Source organism: Lissotriton vulgaris, chromosome 1_1 (assembly GCF_964263255.1).
Source record: "Lissotriton vulgaris chromosome 1_1, aLisVul1.2, whole genome shotgun sequence".
Classification (NCBI taxonomy): Eukaryota; Metazoa; Chordata; class Amphibia; order Caudata; family Salamandridae; genus Lissotriton; species Lissotriton vulgaris.
In genome coordinates this window covers 147,476,734-147,503,143 of record NC_141685.1, presented here as the reverse complement: position 1 = coordinate 147,503,143, position 26,410 = coordinate 147,476,734, and the positions used below count along the sequence as shown (strand labels likewise).

The following is a 26,410-nucleotide window of genomic DNA, read 5'->3' as shown; positions in this document are numbered from 1 at the left end:
CCACTCCGGAAATACCGAAGAATCTGCCCCCTCCATTGCTCCCGACTAAAGTACGTCACAAGGCCGCAGAAGACATATTCCTTTCCTCCTATCTAGACGACGTAGCTCCCGCATATACAAATCCACGTGTCCCTGCACCACCCGCTGACGGCACCCCACCCCGAGATAATCTACACCCACTTCCGCAACAACAAACTCCTCCTCCCGTTCCACATCCTGCGCCTATTCCCCCAGCCCTTCCTGCACCTATTATTCCTGGCATCAACCCACTAAATCCTTTTGGACCTGGCACCTCAGGAGGTGCGACAGGGGGTTTTCAAACGCCGCCACAAACACATCGATTGACTTATAGGGATTTAGCACAACAACGTACACCTCGAACAGCGAGTTACGACATACTTAAAGAGCCTCTTACAGACTGTAGATATGATCCAGTACCCGGTAAAGACAACAGAATGATGCTAGCATCAGTACGTCTACGACGAGTTGCAAACTATTTAATGTTACTACCAGGAATGATTGATCATCTAGACAGAATATATCATTTTGTCCAAACGGGGGAAGGTCCTGAAAGTATTGGCGAGGCCATGGCATACCAGAAAGTTGACACTCAAAGTATGATATTACGTTTCTTCATAAACTGCTTGATAAGAGACCAAGATAGACCTGGTGTGGACAAGGAAGAAATGATTGCACTTAACAAATGGGGTCAGAATATAGCAGACGTAAAACATGATAAACAGGGTTGTATAGACAATATGTACCGAAGGATCCGAAAAGCAGTATTAAAAATACACGAAAGAAGACAGCCTGAAAGAGAAATAGATACAGACAAAAATGAATCCTCTGAGAAGGAGGGTCTACCAAAAAGGACAGGGACTGATCTAGAGAATGAAGTATATGGATTAGGTAACTTTACACTTAACCTCATGATTCTGAATGTTGAATCCGAAACTGAACCAGTCTTGCCCGCTATGTCCGTACTACCAGTCAAAGGTGAATTATGTGTCAGAAAGAATGGTTCAGTACACCTGGGTCATAGTAAATGTACTACTGTGATCGAATTCAGTGATAAGGGCAAGTCTACATTTAAAGCTTCTCGTCATTCCTACTTCATTTGTGGTCATACCGCATATATACGCTTACCTCTAGATTGGGATGGCACCTGTTACATTGCATTCCTTCTGCCACCTGTTTTCCTAGCCCCTCCTGATTACCATAGGGACACCCATCTAGTACACAATAGACCACAGAGAGATCTCCCGATTGTCGACTACACTGAAACGGCATGGGAACAATATACAGACTTCAATAAAGGTTTCTTTCCCTACTTAGGTGCTGTCTTTAATAGTAAACTGATACGAAAATTAACCAGAACACTTGAAGCAGTAGTGAATGAAACTACTTCCGCCCTAGGTAACTTAACAGAGGAGCAGTCTGCTATGCGGATTGTTGTTCTTCAAAATCGTCTCGTCCTTGACGTCATCCTGGCCGATAGGGGCGGAGCTTGTAGAGTCATCGGATTGAGCTGCTGTGTTTTCATTCCAGAAAACGCGCCATCAGTATACAGAGCCATAACCCGTCTTCACAAGATTGCAAGTCAGATACACCAGAATCCAGGCACCTGGACTTGGTCCGGTTGGTTCTGGAGCGTGTTGTCAGCCTGGGGATGGAAGGTCCTATCCTTCCTAGGTATTGCCCTTCTCATAGTATTCAGTTGCTGCCTATGTCTGCAATGTGGGCCAGCGATTTGCGGCTTGTGCGCCACATCATGTATTCCTCATTCAAGTCCTCATTCAAAACGCCGTAAGAAGAAAGAAGAGCAAATGATGTTACATGAACAGATTGATAGATTAATGAGGATTGATATATCATGAAGGGTCCGTAGGGGACAAGGAGGGAATGAGGTAATATGAATTTTTATGGTCAATTGTGTCCCCTATCGTAGACCCCACCGGCTCCATGTACGTGCTTCAAGTACATGTATGTTCCCTCCACTTCCAGCTATGAAGACGCAAATACATTTGCGTCCAACGTTAACATGTCCTCTTTCAGATCCACCATGAATGGGTCGGATATTCGGTCCCTAAGTGTGCCTTGCCAACGTCTTTACATGGTGCACTTTTCATGTTTTTCTAGCTCTGGCGAGTTAGGCCCTGATTCCTGCCATCGAGCCTTTTCTGCCTTATGTTTCTGAAACCTACAGTCTGCTGCTTCCTGACCTCTGCCTTACTCCCTGTGGGGCGAGCGGTGCCTGGCTCGGCCTGCTTGCCTGCCAAGACTGTATTCAGCCTTCAAGTTATCTGCTCCGCTCCTCGAAAATACATTCCTGTCTAGTAGTTTAGGAAAACATCCTTCCCAGCTGCAGAGCAAAGGGCCCGGCCTCACTGTCTCCATGCAAGTAATTCATAGCTCCCGTTACCATGGTAGGCCCATGGCCCCTCACATCTCATGTAGACACGTAGTCTCATATGCACGCACTAGCAGTCAGTATAGAATAGCCTCTGCCCGAGAGACCTTTCCTTCTAGATAATACAGTTCCTCAAACACAAGATATTAGATATGATTTGGGATTAGGTTGTTCTGACACCCCAGACTTCCATCTCCTCATGTAGGGCTAACTGTCAAGTCCCCTTCACCCTCCAGTTCCACGTCAATTACACGTCATGCTGCTGCGCGCGCATCTCTGCCATGTATTTCTGCTGACACTGCAGGATTCTTCTATGGATCCACCCACCTGTGATGCGTTTCATATGACGTTGTCTAGCACACACCTCCGTGTACGCCCTCATGCACGCCTTCTATTACGTACATGTGTTCTTAGCTCGTTTCTCTCAGCTGTTACGCCTTCTGCATCTGTCGCTACTGTAATGCATTGACTATATATATGATGTTCTGTTAATAAATCATTGTACATGTCCATATCCATTCCCTTCCTGAACCCTTGTGGTGATGGAACATGCTACCTGGTTCGAACCAATTCCTTTTTAAGGAATAAAACTCATTCAAAACTCAAATGCCCCGGATTCTGCCTCTTATTTTTGACTGAGTTATTCTTATTGAACTTTACCGCATAAATTAAGTATAGGTAATTTAAATTTACCACAGCGGGACCGTTTAGCACGTATAGAATCGATTTAGACCAATTGATAGTGTACCCAGATATCTTTCCGAAACTATCACGTGTCTCAAGGAGCACTGCTATGGAGTTTTCAGGGTCTGTTAGGTACACCAGAATGTCATCAGCATAGAGGGAAAGACGGTCTTCCTACCCCTCCGCCCACCGAACACCTCTTAGTAATGGATCTACTCTAATCCACGTCACGAGTGGTTCCAATACTAACGCGAAAAGGAGCGGCGACAGGGGGCATCCCTGGCGCGTCCCTCTCGCCAGTGGTATAGCGTCCAATATGTGCCCATTGTCCGTTACATACGCCAGTGGTCCGGTATACAGGAGGCGGATCCACACACAAAACTTAGGGACAAATCCCAAATGAGGAAGGACCGCGAAAAGGTAACCCAACTCCAGCATATCAAAAGCCATCCTCACATCTAGGGATATGACAACCGCCGGCTCTGACAGGGCTGGTGCCTGAGCCAGTGCTCTATGCAAGTGTCTGAGGTTTAGCGCAGTGTTTCTATTTGGCATGAGGCCTGATTGGTCCGGGTGAATTAAATGCGGGAAGTGTGCCATCAGTCTGTTTGCCAGTACTTTAGCAAACATTTTTGCCTCTGCATTGAGCAGGGCGATAAGAGTTACACTCGGACGGAGGTTTACCGGGTTTCGGGTTGGCCACTATTGTGGCCAGTCACTGGTCAAGCGGCAGTTTGCCTCTATCTAAGCTGTCGGTGTACATTCTGAGTAAGTGTGGACTGATAGTGTCCGCCATCTGCTTATATAATTCTATCGGGATCCCGTTGGGTCCCAGCGCTTTGCCCGACTGCGGCGAGCGGGTTGCGGCTTGCAACTCGTCCTCTGTGAGATCCGCCTTTAGCTCCAAGGAAGCCTCCTGGGTTAGTTTGGGCATTTCTATACCTTTTATGGAGGCTGCTGCCTCAGCCTCGGACATGCCCGATGCCGATGTATAAACATCTCGGAAATGCCCTGCCAATGTGAGTATTATGGCCCGCGGGTCTGTTGTGAACTGTCCCTCTGCTGCCTGTAGTTGCGCTATTCCCTTAGTGACCCGCTCTCGCCTATCAAGCCAAGCCAGGAGATTTCCTGCCTTGTCCCCTACATCATATACCTTATGTCTGGTTGCTGTGAGGTTGGGCACCGTCTCTCTTTTCAGATGATCCCTATACTGTTGTTGTTTGAGGTGCAGAGTGTGCGTTGAGTCAGGTGTGGGGTCCGTCGAGTGGTCTGTTTCGACTGAGTGTAATTCTAGCTCTAGATCCATTAGTTCTTTCTGTTTTTCTCGTTTGTGTCCCGTAATGGAGACTATTGCCTGCCCCCTAATGACCGTCTTGTAAGCTTTCCATAAAACTGACGGGGAACCAACAGATGCAGTGTTTTCCGCAAAGAAGTATTTTGAGGGTTTGCGGATTTCTTTTCAAATTTACGGGACTTGTAAGTATCTGGGGTAGATAGGGTAAAGCCTCTTACGGGACATGTGGTGGTAGGAGTAGGTTAACACTACTGGTGAGTGGTCTGATATACCTCTGGGTTTGATCGTAATGTCATCAACGTTCTGCAGACTGGTTTCCGATGTCAAAAAATAGTCTATTCTAGATAGACTGTTGTGTGCATTTGAATGAAACGTGTATTGTCGCGTTGTGTGATGGGTATGCCTCCAAATTCAACCAGCCCCAGTGCCTCCGTGAAACTCTGCAAGCGAGAGACTCCAGGTGCCTGCGTCCTCACCGGATATCTGTCTAACTTAGCATCCATTGTGGTATTAAATTCCCCCCGATAATAAGGTCTCCTTCCGGCAGGTCTCCTCTTGCCAGTGGTATAGCGTCCGATATGTGCCCATTGTCCGTTACATACGCCAGTGGTCCGGTGTACAGGAGGCGGATCCACACACAAAACTTAGGGACAAATCCCAAATGAGGAAGGACAGTGAAAAGGTAACTCCACTCCACCATATCAAAAGCCATCCTCGCATCTAGGGATATGACAACCGCCGGCTCTGACAGGGCTGGTGCTTGAGCCATCGCTTCATGCAAGCGTCTGAGGTTTAGCGCAGTGTTTCTATTTGGCATGAGGCCTGATTGGTCCGGGTGAATTAAATGCGGGAAGTGTGCCATCAGTCTGTTTGCCAGTACTTTAGCAAACATTTTCGCCTCCGCATTGAGCAGGTATATTGGGCGATAAGAGGTACTCTCTGACAGAGGTTTACCAGGTTTCTGGATAGCCACTATTGTGGCCAGTCGCTGGTCAAGCAGCAGTTCGCCTCTTTCTAAGCTGTCGGTGTACATTTGCAGTAAGTGTGAACTGATAGTGTCCGCCATCTGTTTATATAATTCTATCGGGATCCCGTTGAGTCCCAGCACTTTGCCTGACTGCAGCGAGCGGATTGCGGCTTGCAACTCGTCCTCTGTGAGATCCGCCTCCAGCTCCAAGGAAGCCTCCTGCGTTAGTTTGGGCATTTCTATACCTTTTATGGAGGCTGCTGCCTCGGCCTTGGACATGCCCGATGCCGATGTATAAACATCTCGGAAATGCACTGCCAATGTGTGTATAATGGCCCGCGGGTCTGTTGTGAACTGTCCCTCTGCTGCCTGTAGTTGCACTATTCCCTTAGTGCTCTGCTCTCACCGATCAAGCCAAGCCAGGAGCTTCCCGACCTTGTCCCCTACATCATATACCTTATGTCTGGTTGCTGTAAGGTTGGACATCGTCTCTCTTCGCAGATGATCCCTATACTGTTGTTGTTTGAGGTGCAGAGTGTGCGTCGAGTCAGGTGTGGGGTCCATTGAGTGGTCTGTTTCGACTGAGTGTAATTCTAGCTCTAGATCCATTAGTTCTTTCTTTTTTTCTTCTTTGTGTCCCGTATTGGAGACTATTGCCTGCCCCCTAATTACCGTCTTGTAAGCTTCCCATAAAACTGACGGGGAACCAACAGATGCAGTGTTTTCCGCAAAGAAGTATTTCGTGGCTTTGCGGATTTCTTTTAAAAATTTTGGGACTTGTAAGTATCCAGGGTAGATAGAGTAAAGCATCTTACGGGACATGTGGTGGTAGGAGAAGGTTAACACTACTGGTGAGTGGTCTGATATACCTCTGGGTTTGATCGTAATGTCATCAACGTTCTGCAGACTGGTTCCGATGTCAAAAAATAGTCTATTCTAGATAGACTGATGTGTACATTCGAATTAAACGTGTATTGTCGCGTTCTGTGATGGGTATGCCTCCAAATGTCAACCAGCCCCAGTGCCTCTGCGAAACTCTACAAGCGAGAGACTCCAGGTGCCTGCGTCACCATTGGATATCTGTCTAAGTTAGCATCCATTGTGGCATTAAACTCCCCCCCGATAATAAGGTCTCCTTCCGGCAGGGTAAGCAGAAATTCACTAAGAGCTGGGAATGCCACTGTGTGGAGCGCCGGGGGGATGTATACTGATATCACAATAATAAGCTTACCTTCCCATTGACCCTGTATTGCTGCAAATCTCCCCTGATCGTCTTTTCTGGTTTGGATTACTATGAAGGAAGAGTTTTTCCGCACCAGGATACCCGTTCCCCTGGAGCCCGACGAGAACGCCGAGTGTACCACCATCTTATACTCCCATCTATCTAATGCCTTACACGCCGTGACTGTGAGGTGTGTTTCCTGCACGAGTGCCAATGTGGGAGCTTGACGTTTCAGGGCCTGTAGCACCAGTCCTCTCTTAATCTTGTCTCCTAGCCTGTGTACATTCCAAGTGAGTAGTGTGAGGGGGGTCACCTCAGCTTCAGGGGCTGTGTCCTGGGTACAATCAACTGGGGTGTGTGTCGCCATGGATGCGGTAATTGATGAGCGTGAGCCGTAATCCAACCATGTTATGTGGAAACCTGTCAGCCAGGGGGTATTCCACCATGTTATCATTGCCGTTACAAACTAGAACAAAAAAACTCGGAACCCATACTTCCCAATCCCTTGTCCCACCCTCCCACCCTGCCTCCCTGCCCGACGGACTCTGAACAGCCCGTCACCCCAGCTCAGCAGAGGGCTTCATCCCAACCCAGAACAGTGTACTTGCGTGAAGGGGGTAGAAAGTCCATGGAGAAGTGCAGACCTTCCCTTCCCTCCATAGCCCACGTCAGCCCAGTGTCCAAAGCCGGCGCGTCTGCAGCGTTATCTATGTTTGGGTGTCTATTGATCAGCCCGCTTTCCCGTTTTATCCGTGGCCGAGGTCGTCCGCTTCTGTCCGCTGTGAACATTCCCGGCCTGATTGCCTTTGATCTTGGCTGCTTGAATCTCCGTTCTCTTTCCGATAGCGTTGGCCTCTATTCCCGCGACATGGTCCGTCTACTCGTCGCCAGCCTTTTTTGCACCGTTTTTCTTAGCTTGTTCCATTGACACTGGCAGTACACTACTCGTGCATTATTTACACTTATTGTGGTTTTTTCTTAGCTTGTTCCATTGACACTGGCAGTACACTACTCGTGCATTATTTACACTTATTGTGGTTTTCTGCACCATTTTTTCTTAGCTTGTTCCATTGACACTGGCAGTACACTACTCGTGCATTATTTACACTTATTGTGGTTTTTTGCACCGTTTTTTCTTAGCTTGTTCCATTGACACTGGCAGTACACTACTCGTGCATTATTTACACTTATTGTGGTTTTCTGCACCATTTTTTCTTAGCTTGTTCCATTGACACTGGCAGTACACTTCTCGTGCATTATTTACACTTATTGTGGTTTTTTGCACCGTTTTTTCTTAGCTTGTTCCATTGACACTGGCAGTACACTACTCGTGCATTATTTACACTTATTGTGGTTTTCTGCACCATTTTTTCTTAGCTTGTTCCATTGACACTGGCAGTACACTACTCGTGCATTATTTACACTTATTGTGGTTTTTTGCACCGTTTTTTCTTAGCTTGTTACATTGACACTGGCAGTACACTACTGGCTTTCTTAATGGAGGGTACGCACACCAATCCTACCCCACCTGACCTCAGCTGACGTGTGGGGACATAGGGGGGTCAGGAAATCCGACCGCGACGGAGGGGCCCTTCCCTGCAGGATCCGATGACAGACACAAAGTGCCTTGAAAGTGACTCTTTCTTTAATTGGGAGTCAGTGTAACGCGGCCAAGGCTGCCCTTGCCGATGCCCTTCTCGGACGCCTCAAAATAAGGCGGGCTGCCACATTCTGCACTCCCTGCAGACGGAGCATACACTTGGTTGTTGCGCCTAGATAAAGGACATTACCATAGTCCAGGCGCGACTTCACCAGGGCATGAACCAAAGTCTTCCTAGACGCCACAGGGAGTAGGTCCAAGGTTTAACGCAGGACCTTCAGGATCCCATAACAGGCGCCTGCCACCGTCTTGTTTTTTTTTTTTTAAATTTTTTTTTTTGGTGCAAAACAAAGATAGTACGTACAGCTTCATCCATCGCGTGATCACATATTAAGTACTGGGTGAATGTAGTAATACAGTATACAGTAACGACAAAAAGCATATCATTCACGTTAGTACAATGCATTTCAGGCCTTGTCGGCGATGTGATGAGTAGGAATCTACATGTGTCGTAGAAATACAGTTTGCGATTTTGTGTTTTGTTGGCTACTATTAGTCTTGCCTTTTTTATCTCATAACAAACATAGAACAGGAAAAACAGCACACTTAGTCCGGCACGTACTTGAAGTAGTAGCTTTCTGCACTCGTAGCACAGTCCATCTGCAAAGAGAGCAGTGCATTGTATCAAAGCCCCCTAGTTCCCACGTCCACCCCTACTACCTCCCAAGGCAGGTCCCACCCAGTTCCATTGCACACGCCCTATATACATTTATACACCCCATCAATGCTCCTCGTCACTCTCAGATCCTTCGATGTCATCCTCTTCCAGTGGTTCGCAGATATCCCCTCTGTAGGAGTTCCAGGGTTTCCACACCCTATTCCATTTACGTGGGTTACCCCTCAATTTGTACACCGCCCTTTCAGTCAACATAAGCATGTCCATGTTGCGGAGCCATTGGGGCAGCGTGGGGAGATCAGCCGATCCCCACTTCTGTGCTATGTCCCGTTTCGCTGTTACCATCCCTACTGTGACCCAGGTCCTTGCATAAAAGGTGAGGTCAGTCGGCTCCCAGATGTTTAGCAGGCAGAGCCGTGAGTCTGGAGTGAGGGTGGTGCGAAGTGTCTGAGCCATTGTGCGCACTACCCGTTGCCAGTAACCGACAATCAGTGGACATTCCCACACCGTGAATGAAGGTCCCTTCTGCCCCGCAGCCCCTAAGGCAATATGGATGATCCGCCCTGTGCAGTTTATGAAGCAGTGTACGGGTGTAGTAAATTCTGTGTAGGATTTTCAGCTGCACAAGGCGAAATTTAGACGATATGCCTGCTTCACGTGGGGATGCCATGGCTGTGTTCCAGTCAGTTTCATCCAAGTCACCCACTTCCACCATCCATTTGTCCTTCAGTTTCCCCAGTGGATCAGGCATATTGTTAATCAGTTTGCGGTATGTCAGCGATGTCGCCCCCTCTTGCATGAAGTCGGTAAGTAGACGATCCTCCAGAGGGGAGGATTCGGGCAGGGATGTGTCGGGTGGGATCGCTGCCTGCAGTGCGTGTCGGACCTGGATGTATCTATAGAGCTCTGTGTTCCCCAACTCGTATTGTTCTTGCAGAGTGGCAAATGAGATCACTCCTCCCCTCGTCCACATGTCCCCCACCGTGGAGATGCCGATGCTATCCCACTGTGTGAAGCCCTTAGAGCGCCGCAAATGGCCCAACGTCTTCGCGTCCCACAGGGGCGTAAGTTTCGTAATGATGCCATCCCACTTCAACTTTGCCTGCGCCTTGTACCATATGCGGACTGTATGTTTCGTGGGCCCAGTAAGTTTTGCCGCCACTCCACGGTGGTACAGTGGGGCCAGTAAACTGTTCGCACCCAGTTGCGCCCTGTCAGCCTTGAATGCTGGGTCGTCCTGCGGGGCATGTAGCCACTGGTTAAGGATTTTGAGCTGGGCCGCCCAGTAGTACAGCTGCACGTTTGGGAGGGCGATTCCCCCGTCGTACCACCCCTTGTTTAGTTTGGCGTGAGAAATGCGGGCTGGCTGGTTGCCCCATAACAGGCCCGAAATCTGCGCCGTTATTTTCTGGAGGAAGCTATCCGGCACCAAGTACGGGGCGTTCTCCAGCACATATAGGAAACGTGGCAGAGCCATCATTTTAAATAGCGCTGCACGGCCAAGGAGCGTTAGGGGGAGATCCTTCCAGTGGCGCACGTCCCCTCGGAGGTTGCAGGTTGAGTCGTGTGAAATCCGCCTCACTCCGGGTGATATGAATCCCCAGGTATTTAAAGGACGTATGCGCCAGTTCCAGTGGGCAGGAGTCCGGGAGAGGCGGGAGCGGCCCCCGCAGTTCAAAAATGATGGATTTGGCCCAGTTGATGGTGTAACCCGAGACTCGCCCATGGGCTGCACAGAGAGCCAGGAGGTTAGGGATACTCTCTTCCAGGTCCGTAAGATAGATCAGCATGTCGTCTGCGTAGAGGGATACTCTGTCCTCCCATAACGGGGTCCATCGTATTCCTTTCAGGAGTTGGGTGGTACGTAACGTAACCGCCAGTGGTTCTAGAACTAACGCGAAGAGTAGGGGCGAAAGCGGGCAGCCCTGTCGAGTACCTCTGCCTAGGGGAAAGGTTCTTGAAATGTGGCCATTGGCCGTCACCTGCGCCACTGGGTCCCTGTACAGCATTCGTACCCAGGAGAGGAACACCGGGCCAAAACCCATACGTGCGAGCACTGCAAAAAGATAGCTCCACTCCACCATGTCGAACGCCATCTTGGCGTCCAAGGAGAGGATGGCAGCCGGCTCTTGCAGTAGTGGAACTCGCGCCAACACTCCCTGTACCCTACGGAGATTTAAGGCAGTGCTGCGGTGTGGCATGAATCCGGATTGGTCCGGGTGGATCAGGTGGGACAGAGTCGGCAAGATCCTGTTTGTCAACACCTTGGCAATAATTTTGGCCTCCGGGTTCAAAAGGGAGATCGGTCTATACGATGAGCATTCGTTGGGGGGCTTACCTGGTTTCGGTATCGCCACTATAGTGGCCATCCGCTGGTCTGGCGGCAGTGTACCCTGTGTTCTAGATTCCTCGTACATGTTGAGTAGGGGCGTGCTTAGGGAGTCGGCCATGACTTTCAACCATTCAATGGGAATCCCGTTGGGGCCCATCGCCTTGCCTGGATGAAGGGCGCCTATAGCCAGCTGGATCTCCTCCACCGTAAGAGGCGCGTCTATATCCTCAGACATCTCTGGTGTCAGTTCTGGCAAGGGAACGTGCGCAAGAGCTGTCTGGACCTCCCCCTCCCCCACCACTATTTCCGGGTTATAGACAGAGGCGAAATAGTCAGCGAGGACTTCTACTATCTCGTCGGGGCGGGTGTGGTTGTTGCCCTGTGGGTCTGTAAGTTGTAGGATATTCTTCCCCCCCCTGTCTCTTGTCCAACCACGTCAGCAATTTACTGGCTTTGTCCCCAATATCATACACCCTGTGTTGTGTGGCCGCAACGTCCGACATCGTGACTTTGCGCATGTGATCTGTAAGGCGGTGCTGGTGAATCTGGAGTTCATGGAGCGTGTCGTCTGTGGGGTTTGCCATATGGGCTGTGTTGGCCCTCTCGAGGCCTAACTCTATCTCAAGGGCCTCTCGCCTGTGCTCCTTTTTGTGATTTGCGATCACAGCTATGGCCTGACCCCTGAACACTGTCTTATACACCTCCCACAGTATAGAGGGGGAGTCCACCGAAGATTGGTTTTCTTCGAAATATAGCCGCGTTGCTCTCTTCAAGTCCTATTAAGTGTCATGTTGAAGTCCCCACCTATGAGCAGTTCCCCATCAGGGAGTGTCAGCAGGAATTTGCCCAAATCCGGCAAGGCCTCAGAGTGTAGTGCTGGTGGTATGTAGACAGATACTACGTTAAAAAGCCTCCCCTCCCACTGGCCATGAACCGCCGCGAACCTGCCATGGTCATCCGTTGCAGTAGACTTGACAATAAATTTGGAAGATTTTTTCTGCAGAATGCCGGTGCCACGGGACCCCGAAGTGAACTCTGCATGTACTATCATATGATAGCCTCTCCTATCCAGGGCCTTCGTGGCCGCTCCCGATAAGTGCGTCTCCTGTAGGAGAATGAGAGCCGGCCCCCGTCTCCTTATCCCCTGCAACACCAGCCCTCGCTTAATCTTATCCCCCAGGCCCCTCACGTTCCAGGACATGACACGTAGTGAGTTTTTCGTGGTTGGACTATCCGTTGCAGCCATAGCGAGACTCCCATTCAGACCTCCCTGCGCCCCGAGTGGACCAGAAGTTTCCAGTTACATAAGACATGCCTAGATACATAAGTGTGCATAAAACATAAACTTGCAGGACCGAAAAGTCCCATAGAAGAAACTTACTCAACTCGCCCCCCCTCCCTGCCCCCCTGCTATACGGACTCAAAACTGCCCGCCCCCCCAACTTAGCAGAGTGCATACCCCATCCCCAAAACAGTGTACTTGCGCGTTGGGGTGAGGGACTCTCCGCAACCGGCAGTCTCTCATTCACACCCCCGGAGGCCCTTCACCCAGTGTCCAATGGCGGGAAGCGCTTCACAGCATTAAAGTCGCAATACAGTAGCAAAAATGAAGTGTTCTCAAGTGGTCATTGTTCCTCAACCTCTTCCCCGCCGCCTTCAGCTACTAAAGAGTCACTGTTGTCCGGTCCCCCTCCGGAGGCCTGTGAGTCCCGGCGGTGGCCTTCAGTCCGATCTTTTCTGGAACGATTCGTCCGTCTGTGGTTCTGACCCGGTCTCCATCCCTCGAGCCATTCTTGCACGTTTTCCGGGCTGTCGAAGAACCAGGTTTTGTTCTCCGCTACCACCCGTAGTCTTGCGGGGAATAGCATTGAGTACGGCAGCTCTCTGGACCTCAGTTCCTTTTTCACGTCGAAAAATGTGCGTCGCCGACGGGCGACTTCCGCGGTGTAGTCGGGGAAGATGGCAATGGTGGCGTTCTGGATCTTGAGGGGAGGGGAGGACCTGGCTGCCTGCAGGATTGCGTCCCGGTCACGGAAGTTAAACAGACGTGCCACTATGGGTCGCAGGGTAGCCCCCGGTTTCGGTTGGCCACCCGGGACTCGATGGGCCCTCTCCACCGAAAAGAAGTTGGACAGTCCCTTCGGCTTTAGTTCGTTAGTTATCAGGTTCTCTACGAAGAGATCCATCGCCTTCACGCCTTCCGTCTCCGGTACCCCTATAATACGGATGTTATTGCGCCTAGAACGCCCCTCCTGCTCATCCAACTTCTCCCGGAGCGTTCTATTGTCCTGCGCCATCCTCCCCATCTCACGCTGGAGTTCTGCGACGTCTTCTACCAGTGATTTCGTGATCACTTCCATACTCTTGACCTTCTCCGACATTTTGTGGAGGTCCGCTCTAAGTAGGGTGACGTCCGTGGAGATTCCGCCAACAATCGTTTGTAGCTGTGCCAGTGCGACCATGACGTCGTCCAGTGTGGCCTTTTTCCCCCCTGGGGAGTCGGCCGTCTTGCCATTCTGTTCCTTCCCTGCCGGGGATCCGGTGGGCTTGTCGGAGGTGAATCGATCTATACGGGTCTGTGTGACGCCACCCTTAAGGCCTTTCCCCGCCATGCCGCCGAGTGTCGTGCTCCTCGTGCCCCTACGCGCCAGGATGTGAGGATCGGTGTGTACCTCCTAGCCAGGCCGGTTCAGCAACGATCAGGTCGGGCGTGCTTCTCCAGGGCACGAGGTGCTCCGTTAGTCGCCAAGTGCGCAGCGACTGTTCAGGTCCCAAGATGGCGGGCGCCCACTCCGTTGTCGATGCCCAGGCTCTCGGCACTTTGGGTGACGACCTTCGAGACTTTCAGGACTCCAGTGGCCCCTCCTGTAAGCACCGCTTCTTCGAGTCGTATGAGCCGCCCTCTCCGACTCCCCAAGGTGCAGTCGACCTATTGAGTCCACCGCCACACGGGCACTTCCGGTCTAAGTTCTCCGGTCAGGACGCACGTCCGGCGGGGTGAATATCCAGGAAAGGTCCCGGCTCTGGAGGTGTTAGCAGGCCGGTCGGAGGTTTCGACGTATCTCTGGCTACGAGCATCGGATTTTCTCGCTGCTTGTCGCTGCTCACTCCGCCCGGTCCTGGGATCCGGTACCCACCTTGGGGCTTGCACTTGTGACGGATTTTCGTGTCGGATCGACGAAGAGGCCGCTTCAGTCGCGGAGCTCGTCCCTTATGCTGCCGCCATGATCGGCTGCTAGCCACGCCCCCCCACCCGTCTTGTTTGATAGTCTTAGGTAAGACTGGGATCTAACCAAACTCCCAAGTTCTTTGCCTGCACACAGGGTGTAGGTGACCCACCAAGTCCTGGGGCCACCATGCCGATGACAACGCAGTCGGGGCCTTACCCACCACAAGCACCTCTGTCCTGTTGCAATTCAACTTCAGGCAGTTCTTAGCTATCCATGCAGCCAATTCTTGCATGCATGCCATGAAGTTGGAGGCAGCCAACTCCTGTGCCTCTGTCAGGGAGACCACCAGGTGCGTTTAATCGGCATAGGATATGACCCTGATCCCGAACCCCTCAGCAGTCTCCGCTACGGGAGCTACATAGAGATTAAACGGGGTCTGGCTCAGGGTCGAGCCCTGCAGCACTCCCTGGTTCAGCATGATGACCCTGGAGTAGTGTTTGCCCGGTCTCACCTGGAAGCTGTGAACCGACAGAAAAGATTGTAGGCAATTCAGGGCATTGCCAGATACCCCACCCTTCCTCAGACACTACCAATGTGTGATGGGCTACAGTGTCAAAGGCGGCACTTAGATCCAACAGGATCAAGGCCATCGTTTGACCTGCATCCACAAATTGCCTGATGGATTCAGTGGCAAGAAGCAGCGCGGATTCTGTCGAGTACCCAGCTCGAAAGCCGGACATGGTCCCAGCCCTACTGGCCTGTCTGCATCCCTGGATGATCCTGAACCAAATGTCAACTCGTCTTGACGCCCAGCGACCTCCAGAACCTTGGGAGGACTGCCTGCCTTCGATCAAGACCAAGGTCTCCAGAGAAAAGCAGACCTATTCACAAAGTGGCTTGGTATACTGTAGGGGGCATTGTCTGGTATGTAAATACAACAGCTAGGCCCAATAATTTGCATACTCCGCCTCTATCTGCAAGAATAACATCCAACACCATTCTGTTCTGTAAAGTTACGAGAAAGTCCGCCTGAAGCTCAGCGGTGAGGTTATTCAATGCCCCCACCGTATTGTTTACTGTAGCCTCGACAACGCGAATAAGGTGTCTGATGTCTCTGCTATTGGCCATAGGGCCCCAAAATGGGAGGAGTCCTTTGATAAAGTCCCCTCCCTCTTGTCCTGCCGTGTGGGGCTGTAGATGTTGGAGGAGGGAGGAAAGCCACATAACACGATCCCGAAAAATTGATCGGCAACCATGTGTAGGCTCTATCATGACAGACAAAATATGTACCTTGAGCTGGTATTAACAGAGGAGAAGTCTGATATGAAAAAGTATAAGTATGGTTTTAAGTGCTCTTTCCTAATTGGGCTTTGACATTCTGACCATTCCCTTACAAACAGTAATGGCCTCGACGGGGTAGAGTCCAAACGGGTGGAGATCTTTTTCGTCCAGCCCTATCTGAAAGGCTGTTTTTGTATCGGGTCAAGTTCCAACCATCATATGCTTGCTTCTCGTCAGGTGGGATCTTCCCACCTTCACCAGTATTCTTTGTCATGGCTACTATTCCCTTCATCAAGGGATCGTGACCAAACATCAGTATTAACAGGGTATCGAGGTTGGTGCTCATATGCGTTGGAAAACATGGCCAGAAACGCACAGGAGGATCCTTCATAAGAAAACGGCAAGACTAAAAATAGCATCCCCTTATCCGTGCTGTGAGGCATGAGCCCACAGACCCAACAATCGGTGGTGTTAGTGACCAGTTGATGCTGATGCAACAACTGTATGAATGAATTGTTAAAGTATTCCGTTCTCCTGGTCTGTTCATGTTCAGAGAGGGTATGTTGCTGGTGCGGGGAGACAGTAGTGTGAAAAGATATAGGGTGAGGGGTGGGTGTAGGTACAGGTATTGGCTGCAAAGTGTGAGTAACCCAACCCACACAAGCTAATAAAACACATAGAAAAATCAAAACACATAATACTACGCCACATCTACTAAACAATAATTTACAATATTTCTTTTTCATTTCTGCTCTTTTATCATTTTCCGATTCACCAGAATTCATCCTCTAAAGTATTGCTCGTGGCAATCTTCCTATCTCACTTAGTTGTGGTTATTAGCCGTCCTATGACACTGCTGGTCCTGCAGGCCTATTGCCACTACTCAGGTCACAAACCAAGTCTCCTACCATGACCCTGCAACTTAAATTGGATGATTCCAGTATCACACAGGAAAGGAGAGAAAAAAATATATATGCAATTCAAAATTTGAAATGTAAGTTCAGAAAAAGGAAAAGTTTTCAAATGTCTCTTGTCTTTCTAGGCCTTAGATTGTATTTGTTTTTGTTCGGCACAGTCTGGTCCTGAAAAAGTGTCTCTGGATCAGTTGTATCTATTTTGAGATGCGATGGTACAGCTTCTTGCAAAACATCATCGTCTTCCTTCTCAGTCCGAGTTCATTCTAGGTGTGCATCGCCAAAAGGTACAAACCAGGGGACCTTTCTCCTTCAAAATCACCTATACCTTCGCGGACCCACTGGTCAAAAGGCAAAGGCAAGGGTACCTTTTTGCAGTGCACACCATGAATCCAGTTCAGTTCTTTTTCCCAACAACCTTCACGGCTGTATGTGTCGTCAGCAGGACCTGTCTTGTCGTTCCCCAGCGGGGCTCCAGATTCTTTTTTCTTTGGAAATTCTTCAGACACACCCAGTCCCCAGGTTGGATGGTGGGCCCGGGATCGGAAGAGGCCTGAGGCAAAAGCATCTTGTACCTGCTGAGGGAGAACACGCAATTTAGTGGTGATGTCATACAAATAATCAACCAACATTGGATACTCTATATCCGAGTACTTTTTGGGCTTAGGGACAGCCCAGACATTAGCCGAACACAATTTCATATTGGCTAAGTCCCACACGAGAATGAACAGCTGTTCGAGTGGACAAGAGAGCCAAAGGTAAAGCATCGACCCAGGCAAGACCCGTGCTGGCCTGTATCTTTGCAAGTTTAAGCTTGAGAGTGCCGTTATAGCACTCTACCAAGCCCGCTGACTCAGGGTGATTTGCCGCATGGAATTTCTGCTTAATACCAAGACCTGTACATACTTTCTGCATGATTTGGCCCACGAATTCACTTCCATTGTCACTCCAGACAATTTTAGGTAAACCAAACCTCGGGAAGTATTCCTTCAGAAGGACCTTTGCTGTAGACCAAGCAGTATTATCCTTTAGGGGGTAGGCCTCTATCCATCTAGAAAAGGCACACACCACCACAAGGACATAGTTTAGGTTATTGCATCCCTCCATATGAATGTAGTCTATCGGCAACACCTCAAAAGGATATGTTGGGGAAGCAAAATGGCCTGCTGGAGTTGGTGTCCCTCTTCCTGGGTTATGCATTAAACAAACAATGCAATGCTTAACTAGATTGTCTGCACATTTAGGGATTCCCGCATTCTGCCATACCGGAGCCAAAAGCTTGCATATTCCTTTTGCACTGATGTGCCATAGTCACTACTGGAAGTACATAGGCGTCTGGTAGCAGCCAACGCTGATGTTCCGACAATTCTATCCAACACCCCGTCACATCTAACATTCCCGTACCATCTTTCCACTTACTTGATTCTTTCTCTGTAGCCTCTTCCTGAATCATTTTCACACTTTCTATTGTGTCCTCACACATTCCTCCTTGACTGACCCATCTGGGAGGTCCAGCAACATACATACGACTTGTGACATCTCTAGCTGTCTCTTTTGCTATCTGATCCGCAAAAGCATTTCCTTCCCCTACGTCATCAGTGATCCTCTTATGTGCACTACACTTCACAATCGCTATCTGAGTGGGCAAGGCAAGTGATTCTAAGAGGTTATTTACTAGCTGGCCATGCTGTATTTTAGTACCGTGTGAGGTAAAGAATCCTTTGTCCTTCCAGAGGCGGCCAAAACTATGGGCCACCCCAAATGCGTATTGGCTATCGGTGAACACATTCACTCTTTTTCCTTTAGCCAATATACAAGCTCTAGTCAGAGCTATCAATTCAGCTGCTTGGGCTGAATTCTTCCTAATGCGTGCTGTTTCTACAATTGTATGCAAGGTGGTAACAGCATAGGCCCAAGGGATCCAGAGAATTGTAGATCAACTTCCTATAGATGGTTGACATTGCTTTTTCGGTCAGGGGATTAGTTAGCAGCTGGTCCTCCAGTTGGGATGCATCAGGCAACTTCCCCCCCTTCCCAGATGTTACCTTGCAGAGCGTGGCCCACCTGCAAATGTCAGAACCGTTTTTAGTCGCCTAATTCATACCAACCGGACCATCGAGTTGCACCTCCACCAGCGAATGGTCTGAGATTCCCCCTGCTATGTGCGTAGCGGCCCTAAAGTCATCTTTATGGACAGTCCGGGTGAAAAGATAGTGCAGGCATGCCAGGCTACCATGTGCTGCAGACAGGTGCATTCAGTTCTGATACCCTCTTGCGCTCTAGGGGCATTTAGGAGTATCATGAATATAGTATAGGGTCAGTTCTGTCTCTCCAGTCACCCCCGAATGCGTGTATGCTCTGTCGTAAGTGTCTTACTCTTTCACAGGATGAGTCAGTCTTGTCTGGGTCTCTTTCCTGTTTCCCGACATGTGAATGGCACCTCCGAAGACTCGCGAGAGCAGTGACCCACCAGCAGGTTTTGTGGAGCGCTTTTGTCCTGGATATAGTGCTGCATTCAGCAGGGCACCCACTCTCTTTTCTTTGCAGTTGCCTGAAGATCAGCAGTCCCAAGGTAGCAGTCACACCTGGCCTGTCGGTAAGTGCAGCCCCCTCTGGATGCCTGACCATCAGCAATTGAGCCCACATTGTGGCCGGCTGGACAAGCGTAAGCTCAGACAGGGTGTTCGACACTGGAGTAGTTGTAGTCCCTCATGGGCCTCTGACACAGAGTAGTCAGAAATTCAGCAGCTAAAAGCCCAACACAGGCTCTCCAGGAAGTCAGTAGATTCAGACTCTGTTATGTTAGGAATTTGGCAAATGCAACCTTGAATGGGCCTGTTGGCAGCACACAATCGTCCTACTGGGCCTCAACAATCATGTTGACGTAGAGTTTTATTTTCTGCCTTGAACAGTTGGGAGAGTCTTGGCATCCCTCAGACTAGCTGGTCCTGCTGGATGGCTTTCCGGCTCGCCCTACAGATAACGAGGATGTGTCGGACCTTGCTTTTTCCAGGACAGCCTTGTCCTCCTGCTGGATAGTGAAACTCCCTTCCCTTGCATACCAGACAGGCAGGCTTCTAGGCAGACTTCTAGGCTCTTCAGGACAGGTACACAGCTTCTCCATTAAGTAATTCAGCATACAGGTGATGTCCATTCAACTTAGATAGACTGTCAGGCTGACACCATCCCTGGTAGCACAGCAGGCACCTGAGTACTTTGTAGAGCACATTATTCCTTGGTAACAGAGGACTTTGAACTATGTTATAAATGAGGGATAGATGGTCCCACTTGTATACACAACTGGCAGACAGGATATGGTGTTTACTCTGTCGCACTCTCACATTGCATTTATGCTACGCACACCAACACCCTAAACATGCACTTGATGTTATCGCAAAGTCTGGACACAGGTTTAGAAATGGAGCATTACATGGGTATGTCAGTAGAAAGCCACTCCACTGACCATGATGCAAAGATCTAATCAGGCTATTGATCCATACAACAGGGTGCATTGCCATCACCGTTCTAGCTGTTAAACCCATTACAGTCCTCTGCCTTAAATGAGGGAACACTTGGTGTGACCCTCCAGGTCACAGGACCGGTCCAAGATCTCTTATAGTCCCTTGTTAGAAGTTGCACAGTACAGGGGTGGCAGAAAAATCTTATGTAATTGTTTTGTGGTAGATTTACCCCAGTAACGTGCAGTTACAAGTTTGACGCCATGTACTGGGGAGTTGCCACGAGGAACAGATTCGTCTGCCTGTCAAACCACATGCCATTCACTATTTCATAGCGTTTTTCTGCTTTTATTTACCCCTTGTTTTAAGCAGGTGGTAGATATATGCATGTGGTTGGTTGGGGGGAGATGGGTGAAGCAGGGGAGGGAAGGGGAAAGATATTTCTAACAGAGGGAAGAATTGTGTTTCCCCCAGTTACTAAACAAACAGCATAAGTCTTGGCTGCTTCTGCTGCACCCAGGGTCTTGTGGGTCTTTTCAGTCTGATTTTTCTGTCTGGAAAATAATTGTGACCTGTTTTTCTGCACAAAAGCCTAACGACTGATAATCAGGTGGAATAAAATGAACACATGAAAGTACTCCTTAATTTCATTGCCCTTGATTCATACTCTGGACCATAGTTGAAGGATAGGTCTAGGCATAGTCCTCGCAACACACAATAGATTTGCGTGCAGCAGAGGCCAAACTCAAAGTCAGGATACCAGATACAAGTAGGTGGTAACTCAGGGCAGAGGAAAACGCCTGTTGTCCGTGGAGGAGTCCTTCCCATCCTAGAAATATACATTAAAATTAATTAATAGTATTCTATTTTAAATATCTTTTTGGTGCCAGTCCATATGACTTTAATTTCTACTTCTGGGATTCTATGTTATAAGTCCATAGGGTGCATGTATCCTTTCTGAGCTTAATAAAATGTTGGAAATTCTACAAATCCTCACTCCTAGATCCAAGTACTCTCATGCTACCATTCTACACTCTGCTCTGTCTGAAGAACAGCTCAACACTTTCAAAATTCTTCAATTCTGCATTGATATGGCTTGTAAAATTTTTGGGGGGATATTTAAATGTATTAACTATTTAATTTTAATACTATAGGTGATTGAAATTACGGACGAAGAAAGCAAGATTTAGCACCAGCCAACTGAATGTTGTGCCATAAGAAGGATTATTTTGAAAAACCGAAGGACATCCAGCATTCTAAGTTTAAACAATTTCCAAAATCTAGGTGTGTCGAGGAAGTGGGAGCTGAGGAAAGTACTATACCTGTAAGTGAAGTCTCTAATTTTGCATTTCGTTAACCCAGAGCAAAGTCATATCTGTGCACACAGCTTCGGAAATAATGCCAGAAAGACCAATCACAGCATCCTCATCTGAAATATGATCAGAAAGACAAATTGCCTCAGCATGACTGAATAACGTTCATCTAAAGCATCATGTAATTGCAGAGAGGAAAGAAAGTTATAACAAAAGGTTTCTTCTGCAGACCATCAAAGAAAAGACGCTGAAAGAAGACTCCGAAGCTGACACATTAACAACCAGAAGATTGGAAAATCACCTTTGTTCAACAACCGTTTTTAACCAGTTAAACAAGTTTGAGACTGTCTGCCTCGGGATAGAACACCTCGACCTACTCTGCTCACTCTGGCGAAAACCTTAAAAATTCACCACTTTATTGTGTTCATGACCATGTCAGATTGTTCCCTTTTGTTGTGTACTGTTCTGTAATTCTATGTAAATCGCCTCAACGTTATCTGTTGTGCAGGAGTGATATGTAAAACTGATTAAATTAGCACTGTTGCGCCATAGCTAATGTAAATAAATTCTCGTCTTCAGAACTACAAACCGTAACCTTACACCAAACAAAGAAAGGGTAAAAGGAGCTGATGTTCTGCGACTAATGATCCATAATAGTGCTGTGCATGTTTTAATGTCCTCAGTTACTGCCATTACGTGCAAAAGGGACTTCTCAGTTTAATCATTAAATATCAGACTAACACCTTATCACTGCATTGCTAAGAACCTATACTAATAGATTTGAGAAAAACTTCAGTCACAAAATAAGTTGCTGCCGGAGATGCTAAAACCAAAAGACTATTATCTGCTACAAACATTTCGACAGGTGTTACAGGGCTGAATCCAGACATATTTTGCTCAATTCAAGTGTTAAGAAGATTACACACAATTTCTTTTAGAGATAAGTGCTGAACATTATCTAAACAAGCCCGACTCTAAAATCGGGTTCACTCTTACTGTGGCATATAAGCAAGAGAAAACTAAACGTAGAGATATTAACTCTAGGAATACACTTTATAAAAAGACGGGCTGTGAGAACAAATTCAGTGTTCAAACCCGCCCCAATCAAAGCAAAATAACCCAAATTGCAGAAAGAAGTTACCCGTGCCAAAAAAGATTCAGCCATCAATCTCATCTCACTGAATTTGAGAGAATGCACACTGGGAAAAACCTCTCTCAGTGCTCTGAATGTCTAAAAAGTTTCAGCCGTGAATCTCGTCTCACTGAGCATATGAGAATCCACACTGGGGAAAAACATTATCAGTGCTCTGAATGCCAGAAATGTTTCCATGAAAAAAGATATCTCACACAGCATATGAAAACCCACACTGGTGAAAAACCTTATCAGTGCTCTGAATGCCAGAAATGTTTCAGCCAAAAATGCAATCTCACTGAGCATATAAGAATCCACACTGGGGAAAAACCTTATCAGTGCTCTGAATGCCAGAAATGTTTCAGCCAAAAAAGCCATCTCACTCAGCATATAAGAATCCACACTGGGGAAAAACCTTATCAGTGCTCTGAATGCCAGAAAAGTTTTTGTAACAAACTGAAGCTATCTCGACATGCAATAACCCACTCTGTGGACAAACCTTATCAGTGCCCGGATTGTCAGAAATGTTTCAAAGACAAAAGCAATCTCACTCAGCATACAAGATACCACTCTAAGACTAAGGAAAAACGTTATCAGTGCTCTGAATGCCAGAAATGTTTCGGTAATCAAAGCACTCTGACTCAGCATACAAGAACGCACACTGGGGAAAAACCTCATCAGTGCACAGAATGCCAGAAATGTTTCATTGACAAAAACAGTCTCACTCGGCATACAATAACCCACACTGGAGAGAAACCATATCAGTGCACAGAATGCCAGAAATGTTTCAGTCAAAAAAGCAATCTCGCTAAGCATATAAGATCCCACACTGGGGAAAAACCTTATCAGTGCTCTGAATGCCAGAAAAGGTTTTGGAACAAACAAAGTCTTTCTCATCATGCAATGACCCATTCTGTGGAGCAACCTTATCAGTGCTCTGAATGCCAGAAATGTTTCAATCAAAAATGCGATCTCACGGTGCATATAAGAACCCACACTGGGGAAAAACCTTATCAGTGCTCTGAATGCCAAAAATGTTTCAGTTTAAAAAGTAGTCTCACAAAGCACATAAGCACCCACACTGGGGAAAAACCTTATCAGTGCTCTGAATGCCCAAAACATTTCAACCGTAAATCACTTCTAACTGCACATGTGAGATTCCACACTGGGGAAAAACCTTATCAGTGCTCTGAATGCCAGATATGTTTCAGTGACAAAATAAGACTCACTCAACATACAAGAATCCACACTGGGGAAAAACCTTATCAGTGCTCTGAATGCCACAAATGTTTCAGTGTAAAAAGCAGTCTCATTCAGCATATAAGAATCCACACTGGAGAAAAACCTTATCAGTGCTCTGAATGCCAAATATGTTTCAGTGACAAAATGAGACTCACTAAACATACAAGGACCCACACATGGGTAAAACGTTATCGGTGCACTGAATGCGACAAATGTTTCAGTGAAAAAAGCAGTCTCACTCGGCACATAAGAACCCACACTGGGGAAAAACCTTATCAGTGCTCTGAATGCCAGAAATGTTTCAGTGAAAAAAGACCTCTCACGCTGCATATAAAAACCCACACTGGGGAAAAACCTTATCAGTGCTCTGAATGCCAGAAATGTTTCAGTATAAAAAGTAGTCTCACACGGCACATAAGAACCCACACTGGGGAAAAACCTTATCAGTGCTCTGAATGCCAGAAATGTTTCAGTATAAAAAGAAGTCTCACTCAGCATATAAGAATCCACACTGGGGAAAAACCTTATCAGTGCTCTGAATGCCAAAAATGTTTCAGCCAAAAATCTCATCTCACTGAACATGTGAGAATCCACACTGGTGAATAAAATTATCAGTCCTCTAAATGTCAGAAAATATTCAGAGGTAGAGATGGTTACAAGCGCCATAAGAAAACATACTGTAGGAAGGTGGATATCTGACTATGGTTACCCCCAACTTTTTGCCTAGTGTTTAGCTGGTTTTCGACTTAGTTGGCCTGGCATCCTGCTATTCAGGGCCCCAGGCTATCGGCTCTGTCCTTAAAATGGACTCCATGTAACTTAGGTACATACACAATTGGATATTGGTTCACCTTATGAGTCCCTGTATAGTGTACCCTAGGTACTCAGGGCATAGGTGCAACCAAGGCCTACCAGGGGCTGCAGCATGTATTATGCCACCCCTGGCTGGCCACCCAAATAGACACAACTGGCTGATCACTCAGCTGGGGCAAGGTCGTGTAATTACCCCTTGCTTAGGTGTAGTATTCCTATACCTACATACATATAGATACATAGTAACCTATAAGTCACTCCTATGGCAGGCCTTAACAATCCTGAAGGCAGAGTGCTTGGTTATATGTGAGATGGTGCTCTAGCATGAGCTGAGCCCCTCTGCAGCGTTCAGAACTACTTCCTTATAGCTGTTCTATGATATTGCCTACCATATACTCTTAAGTGCATTATAATCCTCGCGGTTAATGCTAAATTTGGTTTGGCTTTATCGAAACATGTTGTGTAAGGTGTCATACACTTTGGAAGACTACCCCCTCGCCAATTCTGGCGACGGGGGTAGCATTCCACCCTTCTAGACGGAGAAGACAAGTTAGTTCTGACGATCACGGTTAAAGTTAACCAGAGCCCCAGCGTTACAAAATGGACGCTGCTACCCCAGACACAAGTCTGACCTCCTGCTGCTGGGAGTCCTTCCAGCTAGGGAGGCCTGGACAATAGGTTTCCTGCCTGGAGAGGTGCAAGCACCGCCCCAGACAGGAGTTTGTGTATTAGGACAGGGAGGGTTGAAAAGAAACAGACACTGCCTGGAGCACTCTAGGTGCTCCATGCATACCCCAGTTCAAACCGGTTGCTGGGGCACCCCTGCCCCAGCTCTGGCGCGAAACTGGAGAAAGGAAAGGGGGTGTAACCACCCCCCTTCCTGGTCCCACCCATAGGAGGGACCTAGTAGGTAAACCAGCCCACTTTAGTTGTATAAAGATAGGAGCTGACCCAGGAGACTTTAGATTAATCCTGGAATCGAACTGAAGACGAAACTCTGGACCCTTCGACATTCACCTGAGCTGAAGACTGAAGAATCTCCCTTGTGGCCAAGGAGTGACCACCCTGGGCAACCAGGCACCATCCAGCAACTTGAAGGCTTGCTTTGCCCCCATTCTCGCCGGAACCCGAGCGCAGTGCCCGACAAGATCCTGACTCCCTGAGTCCTCTGACCCCACTGCACGACTCCAGCACAGCTGAGCACCGTGGACGGCGTTGGACCTAGTGGACCGGACATCTTGAAAAGTCCTTCTTCTTGCTACCAGCGCAGCTCCTGAGGCATCCTCGAAGCTGTGCACTGGGGACTGAGACACCCCGACACTGAGCACCACCTGCACCGAAGATCAGCCCTCCACCTTCCACGTGTTCTGCGTGGGGCCCTTCTGCTTGTGTTCTACTCGACGCGTTGTCCCGGTTGCTGGCCTGTTGGCTAGTAGCCCTGTGACGACTATCCTTTAAGAAATCCATCGCTGGTCTGGTTGCTCCAGACTGGTACTTGCTTCCCTGAAAAGGTGAAGTACCTCAGACCCTCCTGATCTGCACCAGAAGCCTTTTGTGTATCCTGGGTGGGTTGCCTTTGCTTAGGCTTGTTGGCTCCGATCTTGAAGTCGACCCCTCCTTCTGCGAGAACCTTCGTGGGACACCTCCTCGCTAGCGCCTGTTCGTCCTCGACCCCTCAGGGTCCACGTGGCTGCAGAGACCAGCTTCACAACAGCACCTGATTGCTCCTCGACGACGTCTGGTTTCTTCCTGGTTCCACCCGGTCACTGGCTAGTGACCTAGACTCTGTCCCCTCTGCTTTTAGGTCCTTCTTCAACTTCGATCCACCCTTGGATCCACCCGGACATCTTCTTCCTGGTCGCCTACGGCATCTTTCTTCACGGCTCCATTGGAATCAACGGC

At 48.4% G+C, this 26,410-nt stretch overlaps 1 protein-coding gene and 1 long non-coding RNA gene across 3 annotated transcripts in view; both read left to right on the top strand.

Annotated features, from left to right (window-relative positions):
- The window catches only part of LOC147737867 (uncharacterized), a 56,473-nt gene extending 34,586 nt beyond the window's left edge, over nt 1-21,887 (top strand). Inside the window, exon 3 of the long non-coding RNA XR_015303733.1 lies at nt 21,163-21,887. This is a non-coding gene — a long non-coding RNA (uncharacterized LOC147737867). The remainder of the gene's footprint in view (nt 1-21,162) is intronic.
- A 626-nt stretch (nt 21,888-22,513) lies between these two features.
- LOC147737866 (uncharacterized) lies at nt 22,514-24,301 on the top strand. 2 transcript variants are annotated; one of them, XM_086947827.1, is made up of 2 exons: nt 22,514-23,007; nt 23,086-24,301. In XM_086947827.1, exons 1-2 carry the CDS (start codon nt 22,514-22,516, stop codon nt 24,299-24,301), a joined length of 1,710 nt encoding a protein of 569 aa, XP_086803953.1. The 2 variants fall into 2 exon arrangements, with proteins under 2 accessions (XP_086803953.1, XP_086803954.1); XM_086947828.1 differs by having other exon boundaries at nt 22,514-23,821; nt 23,906-24,301.
- The last annotated feature ends 2,109 nt before the right edge of the window (nt 24,302-26,410 follow it).